We start from the raw sequence: 17836 nt of genomic DNA on the forward strand, positions 1-17836 counted from the left end.
CATCGTGTCAGTGTTTTATTCGCTGACTTTAGCTCGCTTCTTCATGAGGAACAACAGTGACGAAACGCGTGTGTCCGTTCAGGGCCACCGTAGAAACATGTCGATGTAAGGGGACATGTGGTGTGTGTAGAGAGAAATGCTCATTCTAAGCTAATAATATGTAAGGTCTTTATACACCACTGAAAACACAGTTATGTATATGATATTGCATTTCAGTCAACAGATCCTCCTAAATATTACACACTGCACCATTAAGACTTTATGGCCTTAAAATTTGATACGCAAGGACCCTTGTCTAACACACACTGCCATTCAAAAGTTGGGGATCGGTAAGATTTTTTATGCTTTTAAAAGAAGTCTCTTCTGCTCACCAAGACTGCATTTATTTGACTAAAAATACAAAACAGTAATATTGTTAAATATTATTACAATGTAAATCAGCTGTTTTCTATGTGAATATATAGTAAAGTGTAATTTATTCCTGTGATCAAAGCTGAATTTTTAGCATCATTACTCCAGTCTTCAGTGTCACATGATCCTTCAGAAATCAGTCTAAAGCCCTATTCGCACGGGATTAGTATTACCTAGGGACCTCCGGTAATTTGTAATAATCGCAGAGGTCATCTGTGATTTTTATCCCGTGCGAATTTGCCATGTCTGTAAAAATGTCTGTAAAAATTCCCCCGAAAATTACCTACCGTATTTCGGCCAACACAGGGGTCCTCTGATAATACCAGTCCCGTGCGAATCCCCATGTCTGTGATTTGGGCTGTTTTTCTGTGAGCCTATCGTTTCCTAAAGAACGTAATAACCATTATGGGCCGTTTAACAGTCCATTTTACGTCTGTATTAAAACTATATTAACAATAAAATCTCTCGATATGCTCTACTCCAATCCGATTATAGTTTTTCTCCAATAAAAACTATGAAGTGCTGCAAAAGAGAAAACAAACTACTACTACGGACGTGATCCGGAATCTCAACTCGGACCGTTGTCATGGAAACGTCAAATTAAGTATTTTGGCGCAACATGGAAGCTCTTTTGGAAAGTTTGGACGCTTTTTGTGGTAGTGTAACTTCTGTATCGTGGAGCATTTCTTTGTCTCACACGGCCTCTAAAGACGTCCATCCTGTAAGTATCTCAAGAAATCAAAGTGTGAAAGAGTAAAAATGATATAAAATGAAATAAACCAAATAAAATGAATAGAAAAACAAGCCTATCGCGACGTTTCGGTATTTATAATACCTTCTTCAGGCAGGCTTGTTGTAAATATGGACAAAGAATAAAAGAAGATATATATTTATACAATAATATGATATTCTATAATATATATATAATATATTTCTCTAATAAATTGGTTTTAAATAAGTTCTTTTTTTGAATTGCAATACTGCAGCGCGATCTTCGTTTCAGCATGTTCAGCTAGTGAAGTGTGAATGGGCGGGCGCGCGCTGTAAAGTCCGTAAACTCGAGGGAATTACGAACATTTATTTGCCCGTGTGAATGAGCCACCAAAAACACAGACGTCAGGGGGTAATTTCTTAATTACAGAGGTCCAGGGGTAATACTAATCCCGTGCGAATAGGGCTTAATATGATGATTTGATGATCAAGAATAAACATTCATTATTACTATAAGTGTTGAAAACAGCTACGTAAAAAAAAAAAAAAAAAAAAAAAAAAAAAAAAAAAATCAGGATTCTTTGATAAATAGAAAGTTCAAAAGAACAGCATTTATCTGAACTAGAATCTTTTGTAACATTAAACTATCATTCTCAAGTTTGGGGTCAGTAAGAATTGTTTTTTGGCGGGGGGGGGGGGGGGGGGGGACTTTCTCTTCAGAAAAGAATCCCGAAAAAAATAAAAAAATAAATTGTACACTGAAGACTGGAGTAATGATGTGAAAATTCAGCTTTGATCACAGGAATAAATTACACTTTACTGTATATTCACATAGAAAACAGCTGATTTACATTAGAATAATATTTAACAATATTACTGTTTTGTATTTTTAGTCAAATAAATGCAGTCTTGGTGAGCAGAAGAGACTTCTGTTAAAAACATTAAAAATCTCACCGATCCTAAACCTTTGAACGGCAGTGTGTGAGATTCAGTGTTTAGACATGGAGAATGAAGTACTGACTCACTAGCACAGGTGTTTCTGTTTGCATTAGATGCGACTGCAACCGCTCACTTCTCGAACTGGGCAAACGTCTATTGTCCATTTATTATGTATGAATAGACTGTTCTTTACTGTTATTGTGAAGCATCGTTGAGCTTGGGAAAGCCGCTATATAAATTAAACATGTTATGATGGTATTATCCGTGGCCTCACCAGCACAGAGTTCTCCTCGCGATAGTTAGCGGCGATGTCCTGGTTCTCCATGGCTCCGGCTAGCAGGCCTGTGGCGTAGATCCTGAGCGGCTGATCCGCCTCCTGGGCCCATTTAAACAAGCGCTCCACAATACCCTCCTGTCACACACACACACACACACGCACTTGAGACGCGAGGAAGCAGAAGCGGCAGGGCTGTTTACACCTGGCCACTTCATGCGTGTTCTGTGATTGGATGGCTATCCGATCGTGAATAGACCAGGTGTAAATGCCCTCCGAAACACATTCGAGATGATTTGAATCCGATCACTCAAACCACTTCAGGAGGAGGCCAGACGAAACTGGACAAGTGTAAACGCATCTGGCTGTCGAAACCACATATGTAAACTTTCCTCCTCCCAACAATGCTAAAAATAAACATGTGAGAGCATGTTATAGGCTATGTCATGTTATGGCCAGATATGGCACCACAGATGAGGGATCTATTCATCAAACCAACACGCAAACTATCGCAAATCAAAGAGAACATCAGTCGCAGACGCTTAACATTCACAATATTCATTAAAAGTAAAGAAACGAGATGTACATTACATCCGCTGTCTCCTATTGTGGTCTTTGATTTTGAAATTAGCTGATGATCAATAAAACGCAGCTCATATCGGTTGCTCTCAGTGATGTGAAGTCCATTAAATCTGCATCTACATCCCTGGATTTATATCCGTTTTGCGAAAACACATTTATGTGATCAGGTGTAAAATGATAAATGCGATAGCTATCCGACCGGTGTGAACGCGTGATCAGGTGATCAGGGCCGTGTGCGGCTCACAGTACCTTCTCCTGGAAGACCACGGCGGTCTCGAGGCCAGGCATGATGTTCAGCAGGAGTCTGCAGGCCGCTGTGTTCACAGAGCCCTCACGACTGCTCATCACGTACGTGTTCACCAGCTGGAGAAGCAACACTCAACATCAGAACACAAACACATGCCCTTTTTTACTGCTAAGAACATAAGCCGCGTTTCCACCGAAATTATTTCCAACCCAAAATGTGAAATGTGTAACAACTTAGTTTAAATGGTTTAAGCTTTCAAAAAATAATTAAGAAATCTGAAACAAATAAATTTGTATTTGGATTGAAACTTTGAAAAAAATTTAGACACTTTTATTGTCCCACTTCTGGGTTAACACTGAGTGACTGCCAGGCTCCTTTACAGGGGTCTAAAGATGTATTACATCAGGATATATGCGTACAGCAGCACGGTCTGACGATATGAAGTGTTGATCATGAGTAACTATATCTGCTGGTACGACTGCAGTTATTGACAGAGTGAGTGACTTAATAAAGGCTGATGTGCTGGACATTAAAGGGTTATTAAAATGTCCTCTTCTGTGACTCACTGCCCTTCAACGGTCAAATACGCACAGAATTGTCAAAATGCCAGTGTTACAATATTACTCAAACTAAATATATTAAATTTACTTGCAGAAACGTTCACCCACAGATGAAGCAGCGTATGAACATGAGCCGGCGAGGCCCCGTCAGTAGGGGGCGCTAGAGGGACATGTGGACTCTAAACATCTCTCCTTTATCATTTAGACTATTTGGTCTTTGAACTTTTGCTTTACACCCCTATGGGCTGTTCATTAGATATAGTTTATTCGTTATATCAGTTACATCTTTTGTCTGTTGTCTGTGTGAGTGCATATTTACATTTTAATGGGGAAAAGCGATATAAACCATACAGCAAAATCTCTATTGATTAACACTTGATATCGTCACCACACCCAGTTAATAGGCATGTATCATTGGGCTAGACAAGCCAGCACTTGCAATCAGTGGCAATATCATTTTTAAACTAAATTTTATTAACAATATTAATTAAACTAATGCATCCAATCTTACCGCATTCATGAAATCATCGTTCTTGAACAGGATTTTCAACAGGTGTCCCAGCATGCACTCTGGATCTGCCCGTCCTTAGAGCAAAACAAGAAGTCAATATTATAGACCCTTTTTCAGCTGGTAAACATGGTGACGTGTGTGTGTGGGCGGGGCTTAGCTGAGGCAGAACGCTCCCTCTGGCCGCTTCACGAACGCTAGTTTGCCAGTTTTGTTAGTTTGTTTTTTAACAATGACTGGAGAAAATCCAATTTCATCTTAATGGTCAAGGTCACTCACTGTCCAGGGCCGCGACTGTTATTTGCAAAAGTTAATTTTAACAGACATCCCAGACTGGCCGACCCGTACACTCAGTTAATGGATGGACGATCTGACAGGATTAACGTCAACGCTTCCTCCGGTTGAGAAGCCTGCTCTACACCGACCCGATAGAGAAACTGAGGGCATATACATCTTTAGACGCCTAGAACTGTAGTAAATGACAAGACTTGTGTGGTAGCCTACGATCCGCAGTTCTGCCTAGATTGCCACGGCCAGACAGAAGACGACAATAAAGAGTGACATTACGGTGCAATTTTAATGATGTGAATATTTTCTTGACATAAAAATTCCAGATACAGAATATTCATTTTTTAACTATGTATTTGATTACCCTTTCCTACCAGGTTCTTCAAAAAGTCTAGTCACAATCAATCAAAACAACAATCATAGATGATTCACAAATAATCACAAAACATTATGCGATAAAATGTAAAGTTGGAGCCTGTACTCCGTCGATTCTAGAACCCAACAACACAACAAGATGACATTTAATAATAATAATAGTAATTTAAGCTCCTTATTATGTAGCCGAATCTGTGCTGGTTTGTATTGGCCGCCTCCAGCTAGTGCCGTGACGCGACTGTGACATCCGCGCAAAAGGGGTCTATAATGTTCCACCAGACACTGATGATGAAAGCAGGGCTCGACTTTAGCGCTCGTCCGGGACCAGTGGAGCTTCTGAAGAGCTTTCCCTGCCCGACTGATCAACTAGCCGGATTAACACGCCAATAAGTAAATATAACCATGGAATCAGTAAAGCGAGGGAATGCTTCTGACTTTATTGCATGTATTGTGAGTTGCGATCGACAGTGGATGATTAATGTATTACTGTATCAGTGTTGAGGCTCTCAGCCTCTCGAGGAGTCATCTAAACATCTAAACATCACAAAACAAACTCAGTTAACAACATACAGCCTATAAAAATACAAAATGTGGAGTTTTTATGTTTAACGTGTGTTTAGCGATCTCACACGACGAGTGAAAATGTGGAACTCATTTCATTCAACAGTTCAAATGAAGTCACTAACATTTTAGTTATTGGCTGCTTTTGCTCTGTTTCAGCGATATAAAGCTTTATTCTAAATAACTGAGTTTATTGATCAAATTTAGGAATTTTAAATGAAAGATGATCGGGGGGGGGGGGGCTTTAACAGTGCAGATATTACAATATGCAGCTTTAAATATATCAAAGCTGACTGAACACTGATGAGAATATTGCTTCAGAATAAATTATATTCACAACGCAAACACTAAAAATCCCGGTCGAGCGCATGAGGAGGCCTAATGTGGAGCCCTGATGATGCGTGAGTGCGGGATCACCTGGATGACGGTCATCGAACGGGTCCGGATCGGCTTTATGATACTCCTCCGTCTCCCGCTCCACCAGATCCGAGATCCTGGAAGATCCACATGAGGATTAGCTCTGATATATGAACACATTAACACTGGAGTGGCATTCAGGAACACATTATGTTTTTGCTCTTAATCGATTAGTTATTGAACATTTAAAGATAATTCGTTAAAATGCATTTACATTCATTAGTTTACTTGACATGACCAAGAAGAAATCCCTACTCTTCCCAGCATCTGTGTGAACACGTCACTTCCGGCTGAATATTAGTGAGTTTGGGGAAAGCTGCACATTACGAGACATGTCCCAGTCCATCAGTGATCAGTGTTGGGGAAGCTACTCTAACAACATCATTAATTATTAGCTACGAATTACATCGTCAATGGTGTCGATTTCTGTACTAACGACTCTCTAAAGTATTACATTTCATATCACCGACACTCTCTGCATCCCCCATCAGCCTCGGCCAGATGAACACGGACAGAGACGGCTCTTCATGCTTTCACATAAATCATATAAAACTGCAGAAATTATTCTTGATCTGACCAAAGTATTTACATTGCAACGTACATTTTAAGGTTAGACGTTATATTTTGATGTTAAATTTCATTGCATTTGTAATTTAACAAAATTTAAATATATTTGTTTAAATACAAAAGTCTTACGGGTTTGGGACGACATGAGTGTGAGCAAATGCAAATTTATTTATTTATAAAAAGAAATGTCTGGGTGAATATACCTTTAATTAGATACATTTACTTAAATACAGTTTACAAACCTACTTAGACACATCTTTAATCTGTTTGTTCTGTTTAATGATCGGCCGATATTGTTTTTGTTTTATTTATAACCGATTCTGATTATTTGCATGTTTATGTTCCATGATAAACGATATACAGGAATGATATTAGTTTTATTTCTGTTTTTGACTATTATAACAGCACTGAACTCAACAAACTGTTTTAACACTTGCTATTTCTGTAATTTCACTTGTGCTTCTACATAAAGAGTCTAAAAGAGAGCAATAAAGTGCCGTCACAAGTGTCTTTAAATAACTGGTAACAAAACAATACTGTAAAAATAATTCTAACACACTTACAAAAAGAAAGAATACATAAACATTGTAAACCACCCGAATAACAAACATTGCTACTTTAATGTACTTAGAACTCGGTTACATCTTAGTTTATAACACAGGAACACTCAGATGTTCTGACCCAGAGAGAGCCGTCGTCATGAAGAGATGTGAAACAGCTTCACTAACAGTCTTTTCAACATCACAGCATCATTATTTCTGTCTTACACTCACTCAGATTATCACAGGAGTGCTGGAGAAAAGATTATAGTTCAGATATAAACACTGATGTCTACAGTAGAGATCACAATAGAGCAAATCAGCTTTTAAGAGTAACTTGAGGCTTCAAATAAAGATTGTAGTGATTACATCGTTACACCAGTAGGTGGCGGCAGGAGACTGGTCAAATATGAGTTTGTCATTGAATCATTCATTCAAGAGATTCATTCAGAAACACTGAATCATCCAGTAATGAAACAAGTGAAGTCTTTATGAGTGAGTCATTGAATCATTCACTCAAGAGATTCATTCAGAAACACTGAATCATCCAGTAATGAAACGAGTCTTTATAAGTGAGTCATTGAATCATTCATTCATTTAAATTTTAAATAGACGCAGCAATGAACATTTTGTCTCTAGTAAATTACATGTCATTTTGTTTAGTTGTCTGTTCAGAATCATGATCTTTATTTTAAACTAAATAAACTGTGATTCTCACTTTATTCAGAATCGTGCAGCTCCACAACCTCTGGCCAACACTTGATCAAATCTTGTTTTATAAGGGAATAAAAGGATTGTATGATGATTTCAGTGTGAAACAGAAGCACGTCTGCTGATCTTCTGCTGCTGGTCAGGGGATGATAATGTGCAAGAACCATAACTATAACTATACTAGCGGATGATCTCGTTCGGTTTATTATTCAGCTCTTTAAAGCAGGATGGATTCTGACTGGCTGTCAATGTGTTTATCGCTCATCAGCTGGGAACACACTAGGGCTGGGAAAACACTAGGCTGGGAAAACACTAGGGCTGGGAAAACACTAGGGCTGGGAAAACACTAGGGCTGGGAAAACACTAGGGCTGGGAAAACACTAGGGCTGGGAGAAAAATTATCGCAATTCTTTTTTTACGATTCTAAAATCTATTTTTTTGTTCCAGAATCGATAATCAAATTAAATTGCTTTATTTTTGTCCTTGCTTGTAGACGAAGTTGACAGAAGTTATTCACTTTCGTTCCAACAGAGGATGAAGTGTGTCGTTGTCTATGAGTGTTGAGTAATATCGTGAAGTGTGCGCGTGGAGGAGTCGTGAGACTGAAGCACTGAAAGCCCTCGAGCTGCTCATGCTGAGAGAGAGGAGACCGTAGAGCTGCACGATCTTTAAAAGACTGTGATCTCCATTCAAACACACACACGATCTTTCAATCCGTCTGTCTATTACACCTGACAAAATCATATCGCAACATTCAGATCTGTGCTGGCGCTGACCCGGAGAGAGTCGTCATGAAACAGCGTCTTTTCAACCTCATAGGATCATTATTTCTGTGATGCAATAGTTCAAATTATCATAGAATTACTTGGATAAAAGTTTAAAGTTCAAATATGAGCACTGATGTCTACGATAGCGATGAAAATCAGCTTTTGATAGAAACTTGGTGCTTAAAATAACGCATTTATCGATTACAGTTTCACCACTAGGTGGCGACAGGTGACTAAAAATGTATTTGTATTTGTTATTTGTTCAGGAGAATGTAGTCCTGTACGACGCTTCTGAAATAAAACTCATCTACTCAAATATGACTCATCTTATACATCATGTAGTCTGTGTAAGTGTATGATTTAACTTTTCCCCATAGTCTAGTGTTAAAAAAATGCATTATCGAATCGCAATTCTTAGAAAAAATAAAAATAAAAATATATTTATTATATATAAAGGCTATAGTTGTGTTGTGGACTCTGCGGGTTCATCTAGAACGGTCTCTAGTTGTGTGTCTCGGGTGTTTCTCACTTGGTCAGTATGTTGAGGAGCTCGCTGGATCCCGCTTGCTGTTCTCTCTCCCACTGCTCCAGTAACGCACTGAGCTCCGCTTTAGAGTCCACACCTCCTCCATCTCCAGACGCCATCAGCCCTGACACACACACACACACACCTCAGTGAACCACACCTGATGTTCATGTCATTCTCCACCACAGCTCCCAAAACATTAATCCATAAATAAACATACAGTCAAAACAAGTTATTCAGTTATTCAGACGCCAGATATAATTTGATATTTGTTTACTAGTGTGATCAGGAGTTAATTTATTTAAGTGAGGAGAGCAGAATAAAGTGAACTGTGACATATTACACCCAAAAATACAGTGACTACAAGAAAAAATTATAAAAATGTGGGAGCAAAACTGATTCGGACACTTTGAGCTGATCATGTTTTGCTGAAGTGTGTTTTCTTTAATTGCTAATGCTCTTTTTACACACAGACTGAACACAATGAAGCATTGCTTGGTGATTGGTTGAGCTAAACTGGTATTATCTAATTGTGTAGTTAAATTTAACAGCTGACAGATATTCAACATAATTCATGTGTGAGACAGTCTAACAGAAGGACAGACAAAACCAGGCAAATATCAACTGAGTTCTGCTCATATTTATCAATATTCTCTAAACTATAGCGAATAAACTGTGAGAAATGTTGAAGGTGAATAAATGTTAGTCTGACTGTATATGAGTAAAACTTGAAGAAGAATAAAAGACTAAATCAACAGTAAGGTCATCAAGGCCAACATGACATGCTGAATATAACAGAACAACTGATGAGAAATCAGAATTATAATGATTAATCAAGAGTTTCTGAGTCAGGGTTGCCACTAATATCGCTGTGCCTGTGATAAAGCTTAATAAACCAATAGATGAAAATATCAACACATGTATTCATCACGTGTGTGTGTGTGTGTGTGTGTGTGTGTGTGTGAGTTGAACTTGAATCCAGCAGAAACACCTGCTAATATGAACTGAAAGCCTCTTTACATTACATTACCAGCTCATTCGCTAAAGAAACACACGCTAGTTCATTTATCCAGTGTATAAACATGAACAGTATATAAATATATAGTGTTTACAGAGCGAGCACGCGCATATCCACACACACTGATCTGACATGTGAACTGAACACAACACTGAGGTAAACAGTGTTTATAACGTGTTTTGGCGCGCGAGGACTCACCTTCAGCGCGCGCGCACACACACCGCCTCAGACTCGCTAACGGAATCACCTCGCGAACACGACACACGCGACACGGACTGTTATAAACACATGAATAGTGTCGCTTAAGAGCTCATGTCACTCGTGTCTGCCTTTAGCAATGTGCTGCAACTTTATGATGGCGATCGCTAAACGCGTCATCACCCGGCGACGACAGGGAGACGTCGATGACGTCAGACGCACGCTTTCTGCCAGTAGGGAAGAGAGTTTGGACTTTACTATTTGTTGTCTATATTTGTTCAATTTTTTATACTATGTGTTGGACTATTGGCATATTTATTATTTGTAATGTGATTGGCATTTAATAAATAAAAAAGAAAGAAAAAAAGAAAAAAAAGAAAGAAGAGCGTTTGGACTGTATTATGTTATGACAGTAATGATTATTGTTCATGTTTTTTATTTCTTCAAGTATATAATAAAAAAGTGAATAAAAAAGAAGAGAGTTTGAACTCTCTTGATAAAGAAAAAAGAAAAGAAAATTAATAATAAACATGTGAAGTAATTCCTACATGATATAGTTTCCACATCCTCTTTTACTGGAACAATTTGTGGCGATATGCACTGTAAAAGTACATGACAAATACAGCGTTTTAAGATACTGCATAATATCTATCCAACTAGCTCCCAAGACATTGCTCCATTTGTTTTTTGATTGTAATAAGTTGTTATGCAGCATATCTCTGATTATAAAGTGTATCTGTAAAAATATGTATTTCTTTATTATTCTGACAGTAACGATGCTCGTTAGGCACATTTTTAATTCCTTTGTTTTGCATTATATTAATCACAGCTTCAGAGTAGTTCCTGTCAGTCGCCTGTAGTTCCCGCTGTGTCCACAGGGGGCGCGAGAGAGCAATCAGTGTGTTATTACTGTCATCACTCCTCACACACACCAGGAGGCGCTGAAGAGCAGATCATCTTTCAGTTGTCCCGTGATGTTTCTTTTTTCTTTTTTTTTCTTTTTTTATTGAATTTTCAAAATTACAGAGTTTGATATCAAGTTCTTGACACAATTCTTATACACATTTTCACATTTGGTAAGTATAACTTGAAACAACAATAATTTGAAAAAAGAAAAGAAACAAACAAAAGATAAAGGGCATCACAAACATATATTAAATTCATTTAGCAGCGAATACAGATCTTTGGGCTTTTTGATTTTTTAAAAACTTTACAGATTCAAAATAAATTTTAAAGGCTGCTTTAAAATGAGCAAAGTTGGGTTTTGAGTTACTCCATTTAGTTTGATGAATATGAAATTTTCCTAATAATAGAAACAAATCGATAACATACATTTTTCTTTTAGAAAAGTCAAATTCATTCGTATGAAGCAAGACAGACGACAAATTTAAGACTAGATTGCAGTTAATTTTAACACTTAGAAATTGAGACATCTCATACCAAAAGATTGAAGAATAGGGACATTCAGAAAATAAGAGCACAATAGACTCTCTTTCACTATTACACAAACAGCCGTTATAATCAATATCCAGATGAAAACGCTCTAATGTGTCTTTCACAGGATATATTCTGTGAGCAATTTTAAAAGACACTTCTTTGGTTTTATTTGGTACACAATACCGACTAAGAACTCCCCAAACTCAAATGAGGGAAACATATGAACCCAAACACATTTAGATGGAGGAGAAGAGATACTGACAAAAAGAGATTAATCAATTGGTTACTGCATTTATCATTAATTAAATCAAGTTTATCTAAAAACAAATGTTTGGAGACTTTACTTGCAGTGTTCCCCCTAGAGTCCTGATTTCTGAATAGAGATAAAATTTTGGCAGAAACAGAATTCATGACAGTACAATATTCTTTAACTGAAATATGACACTTAAGTTTCAGACATAGTTCAGTAATACTCAAACACTGACCATCAGAATTCAACAACTGACTAACTAATAATATGTCAGACTCAAACCAATGTTTTAAAAATAATGTTTTTCTTCGGTGTGTAATATACTTATTATTCCATGTAAAAAAGCAGTGAGGAGAGAAGTTATGTTTAAAAGCCAAACACCACGTCAGAAAGACTTGCTTGTGAAAATTAGATAAACAAAGAGGTATTTTGTTGATATCAAAACTGCATCAGGAAAAATTTATACCACCAAGTTGATTAATTAAATGGTTAGGGAAAATATTCCACATAGAGCAATTCTTTTTAATAAAACATTTTAGCCAATTTATTTTAAAAGTGCTGTTCAAGGTTGTAAAATCCACAACATTTAAACCACCCTGATCATATGGATTGCATAATATATTTTTCTTTAAATAATGAGGGTTTTTTTCCCAAACAAAATCAAATAACAACTTGTCAAACTCTTGGGTAAATGTCTTGGGTAAACAGAGCTTGGGAGATACGCAGATCTGGACAAACCTTCAGATTTAGACAATAAGACACGACCATAAATGGATAAATCTCTCTGCAACCAAGAGTCAAACTTTCTTTTTGTGCTGTTGATAATCGGATTAAAGTTAAGAGAAGCACGATATGATTCATCTTTGCAAAGTTTTACACCAAGATATGTGACGACCTCCTCGACAGGGATTCCATCAGTTTCTTCCAGGTTAACATTCCTAAGTGGAAAAATCCCACATTTGCTTATATTAAGGTTGAGACCAGATACTTTAGAGAAATTATTTATGGTACGAATTGCTTTGCTAACCATTTTTTAAAAATACTGTTGTGTCATCAGCTAGCGGACATAATTTGAATTCATTCCCAAAATTGAGAAGGTGAATATAATCAATAAAATCAAGAATAAGACGGATATTATTACAGATATGCCTCCCGTTCATGAAGCCGGACTGAGACCGATCATTAATGAGTCCGACCCTAAGTTCAGCCTGCCAGCAAAAATAAGAGAAAAGAGTTTGGCATCAGTGTTCAATAAAGTTATGGGTCTCCACCCATCTAGAGATAAGAGATATTAGCCTTTGGTAATTACCCCTGAGAGATGGAGGTAAGATTCCATCATTTATAGATTCATTAAACATAGCTAAAATAAACGGGGAAAGTTCATCTCTGAAAGTTTTGAAAAATTCTTTCGTAAGCCCATCATTTCCAGGAGATTTGTTGTCCTTGAGTTTCTTAATATTGTCGATAATGTCTGTAATACTATAAGCTCTTTCTCACAAATGCTGCCATTAACAAAAGTACTAGTATTATCCAATTTTCCTAAAAAGGACTCCATTAAAGGCACAATATGTAACTTTTTTTGCTTTAAAAATAGCAAAAATCACTATATCTATGTTATATATTTTTTTTGTTGTGTACTTACATTATCCCGACTGTCTCCAACAACTTTCAAACCAGGAGAAATTTGTAATTTAATTCGAAGACACGTTTCTTTATTTCCGTTTTGTCGCAGTCAGTGGCGTCATATCCGCGTTGTCCCTGGTTTCCGCTCGTGCTGCCATGGCAACCAGAGCTATGATCCAGAGCCGTCTGATAGTAACCAAGGCGACAGACGCGGATAAACTGTGTAGTTCGCAATGTCTATTTGCACGCTGTTGTTGTTTCGTTCAAACATTATGGACCATGGCAAGCAGACTTTGGATAAAAAAGGAGAACTAAAAGGAGAATCAATATCAGCGCGGTGTTTTCGAGATGCCGAGAGCTCCCATAGACAGTATATAAACGAGAGCTCCACGTCCGAGACTTCGACCGCTCCTACATGTACTTTATTAAACAGGTGAGCACATTTACATAAAACTAATCAATGTTATTCAACAATGATAAAATGTTAGAATATGATCTGTATGTTATTCTAATGTAGATCTAGCTTACTGCTAGTCTCATACAGACAGACTAACATTTCAACACATTCAAATGCAGTTTAGTGTGCTAGTGTAATGTTAGACCAGGTGAAACAGCGCTGCGTTACCTCACAAGTTTAATTTGTCTAATAAACTGACCTGTGAGTAGTAATTCTGCGTGTAGTTCGGTAGAATGAAATGTCCATATTCCTTTTATATCCGCGGGATCGCGTCGCGTGTGGAGCTGATAGCTGTCTCTTAGCAATCCCGAACTGCTTCATATCACAGTCATGATAAAAGCATCGATGTATTCAGTCATCCATAAACATGATTAGATCGGTCGGCTTGACGTTGACGACAAGATCCATAATTCTTAGCAAATGTTGCGTCATCAAACTACGCCTTTGTTATTGTAAAGAGGTTAGCGACCCCTAGTGGAGAAAAAAATTACATACTGTACGTTTAAGGAGTACTGTATATTAGAGCTAGAATACAAAGTTTTATAAAATTCTGCTGTATGTTTTGAAATTGTAGATAAATCATCTGTGACAGAATTATTTATACATAATTTATTCATTGATAATCTTTCACCATTTCTTTTTTCCAAAGAATAAAAGTGTTTTTTTCACCATGTTCAAGCCACTTTCTTCTGGAACGTATGAAAGCAGATTTTGCCTTTTCCTCATAATGTTTATTTAAATTATCTTGTAATGTTATGAGATGTTGAGCTTGTTCCTCTGTTAGATCTGTTCTATCACACAGGGCACCTCAAACTCTTGATGATGGCTTGCATTTTGGCCCGTTTATTTTTGGCAATTGTTTTACTCATTTTAATGGCTAAACTCCTCACTTTATATTTCATAAAATCCCACTGCAGCCCATATTGGTTAGTAATTACACCCTGTTTATAGTATTTATCAATTATTTTTAAGACTTCACATTTAAATTCATCATTTAATAATAAATAATTGTTTAATATCCAGTATCCACTTCTGCTCAGGTTCTTTCTATTGTCAGTAGTGATGATAAAAATGTGAATAGATTTATGGTCAGTAAAAGGTGCAGGATCAATTGTAACGTTGTCTATCAATGATGTCAACTCCTCTGATATTAACCACAAATCTATTCGAGACTGCAAAGACAAATCATTATTTTGCCATGTATACATGAGTTTCTGGGGGTTCATTTTCCGCCATATATCATCAAGACCGAAGTTATTGCATAACCCAGAGATAATCTTGCTCCTGTCATCTTTTACACCTTTGGGAGGCCATCTATCTATGTTACTATCTGGGACTATATTAAAATCACCTCCAAGAATACATTTTGCATTCATGTATTTGGTTGATAGGTCAATAATTCGTTTTTCTAATTCATGGAGTAGAATCAAATTTGTAGATTTGCAATTAGTACCATAAATATTAGCAGTAATATATTGCTTATGAGAGTCCTCTAATATGATTATTAGCCACCTTCCATTATTATTACTCTCATTATGAAGAATTTTGCCCCTGAAATGCCCTCTGAGAATAGCGACCCCTGCTGGTGTATTTGTGCCATGACTCAACCAAATGTCCTGACCCCACTGACTCTTCCAAAAATTGTAATCAGCCTTTGAACTATGCGTTTCTTGTAATAAATAAAAATCAGCCCTTTTGTCTTTCAAAAAGAAAAATACAGCCTTTCTTTATTTATATCGCGGATGCCTCTAACATTAAGAGAAACTAAAGAAAAAGACATAAGAAAAAACTTGAACTGTAAGTCCTGGTTTACTAAGTAGAACAATACCCGGACAACCCTTCTATGTTAAAATGAACAAAAACTTATTAAAAAAAAATAACTTTCTATATATTTCATGTATTGATGATGAGTATGAAGAGAAAGAGAGGAAAAATATAGGCTATAAAAATGAGATGTTGGAGGGAGGGGGGAACTGTCCGTGGAGCTGGTTTAACTGTTCAGCTCCTCCCTGAGTATATAACATGTAACAGTCTGAACAAATTAGTTATTTATTCCTTATTTTTCCCCTTTACCTGAACACAGAAATTTCATGAAGATTGTCAGCTGTCGAACTTCAAGGGAGAAATTTGTTTTCACTCCTTCACTCTCTTCTGCTGCTTGTTTTGGGTCTCTAAAAGAAAAAAATTCATCAGATCTCCATTTTTCCATCTTTTGGTCGAGTCTGGATCCCATCCACATACGCCTTCGCTCCCACAAAGTAGGCCGACTTTCCAGCTTTCCTGGCGCGCTCCACCTCTGGCCACCGCTGCTGTCTCACTGCTCGATCCGCGGGCGTCAAATCTTCCTTGAATTGCAACTCGTTAGTCTTCAAGTACTCGCTGGTTTTGGCTGCCCTCCAGAGAATCTTTCTCAGATCGAGAAATGAATCGATTGATCACGGGCCTGTCTCGCTGGCTCTCACTGTTGATCTTGCCCAGTCGATGAGCCACATCAGCTGTGCTCGTGCTGAGTTCTGGAACGACCGCACGACACACCTCCTTGACTCTGGCCTTGACGTCGTCCTTGCTGTTCTCCGAAAGCCCGTAAAGCCGGAAATTCCACCTCCTTCCATAACGCTCCGCATCGGACAACCTCTCTTCTAACATCGCAGTTTTCTGTTCATAATCTTCATGTTTCTGCTTGAGAACGTCCATTTCGATGCGAAAGCCGCCCACTTCGTTGTATATGCAGTCTCTACTTTCTCCCGCAGATCTTCGACGAGCACAGCATTTTCAGACACCTTTGATTCAATTCTGTCCGATCTCTCGTTTATGAAATTATATAAATCAATCAAGGAAAACTCTTTTTTTTTCTTACTCTCGGGGCTACTCGTTCCATCACTCTTACTTTTCTCAGCATTAGAATTCTTTGCGTAAGAATGTACTTCACTTTGTGTGCGCTTTTCTCCTTTCCCCCCCATGACTAGGCCCACTATGCACGGTTCAGTCAAAATACGTCTTGACGAATAACACGGGGTAAAAGTTGATCGCTTTCAAAAATTTCATGTAAAATAATTGTTTGTCATCAGTTCATAATAAAAAGTAAAGTTAGAAGGGAAATCCCGGGAAATCCACTTAGAAAAGGTCGTCTGCACCCACCGCCATCAGTTGTCCCGTGATGAACAGAATGAAATAAACTTATTATGTTTTTTTTCCAATTGCTGACACACTAAAATGACATGAACAGCACAATTATTTAAACTGACACACAGAGAGCAAAACCTCTTCTCGCGTCTCCAAAAGTCTAAACACATTTTCTGTTTTACACACATTTTGCAATTCAAAATGGCACTTTTTAAACACACTGAACACAGTTCTCTGCATAAGACACAACAGTCTGACATAAAGTCACATGTCTGCCATTTCAAAACACTGCCATTCAAAATGACACTCCATGAGCTGATTGGCCGATACATGTGTCACCTGACCAAACACCTCAATGGTTAATTGTTAACACTTCAATCTTTTTCAGTTTACAGTTTGTTGTGAGCATATTTGTGTTCAGTCCAGTGTAAATATATCTGCTGGTCATATGTTGCACTGACTTGTTTGGTGAAAAATAAAAAAATAAATGTTTCAACAGCATGTGTGTGTCTCTGCAAATATTTCTGTGCATGTGAACAATCTGAAGAATTTTCTACAATTTGAACTATTTTAGTATTATGGCAAAGCATACTGAAGATGAGGGTGCTCTTCATTACGCCCAACAAAAACGCCCAAAAACGCTTCATTACGCCCAAAATTGTGTGTTAGCAATGGGAAAAAAACTGTAAGGATGTCCACACAGACTTATGGTCTCCTATACTCACATAATAACCTCTCACTTCTTAC

General features: G+C 37.6%; 1 protein-coding gene across 3 annotated transcripts in view; it reads right to left on the minus strand.

The window, feature by feature from the left end:
• The window catches only part of dcaf1 (ddb1 and cul4 associated factor 1), a 39749-nt gene extending 29369 nt beyond the window's left edge, over window positions 1-10380 (minus strand). For all 3 annotated transcript variants that reach the window (XM_084086329.1, XM_084086328.1, XM_084086327.1), the window contains exons 1-6: window positions 10200-10380; window positions 8987-9107; window positions 5874-5950; window positions 4236-4309; window positions 3167-3280; window positions 2336-2473 (exon numbers count right to left, since the gene is read on the minus strand). In XM_084086329.1, the coding sequence (XP_083942455.1) occupies window positions 2336-2473; window positions 3167-3280; window positions 4236-4309; window positions 5874-5950; window positions 8987-9102 (519 nt within the window). In that variant the 5' untranslated portion in view covers window positions 9103-9107; window positions 10200-10380. The remainder of the gene's footprint in view (window positions 1-2335; window positions 2474-3166; window positions 3281-4235; window positions 4310-5873; window positions 5951-8986; window positions 9108-10199) is intronic.
• Between the last annotated feature and the right edge of the window lie 7456 nt (window positions 10381-17836).

The sequence above is a fragment of the Abramis brama genome, assembly GCF_963993115.1.
Source record: "Abramis brama genome assembly, chromosome: 16".
Lineage (NCBI taxonomy): Eukaryota > Metazoa > Chordata > Actinopteri > Cypriniformes > Leuciscidae > Abramis > Abramis brama.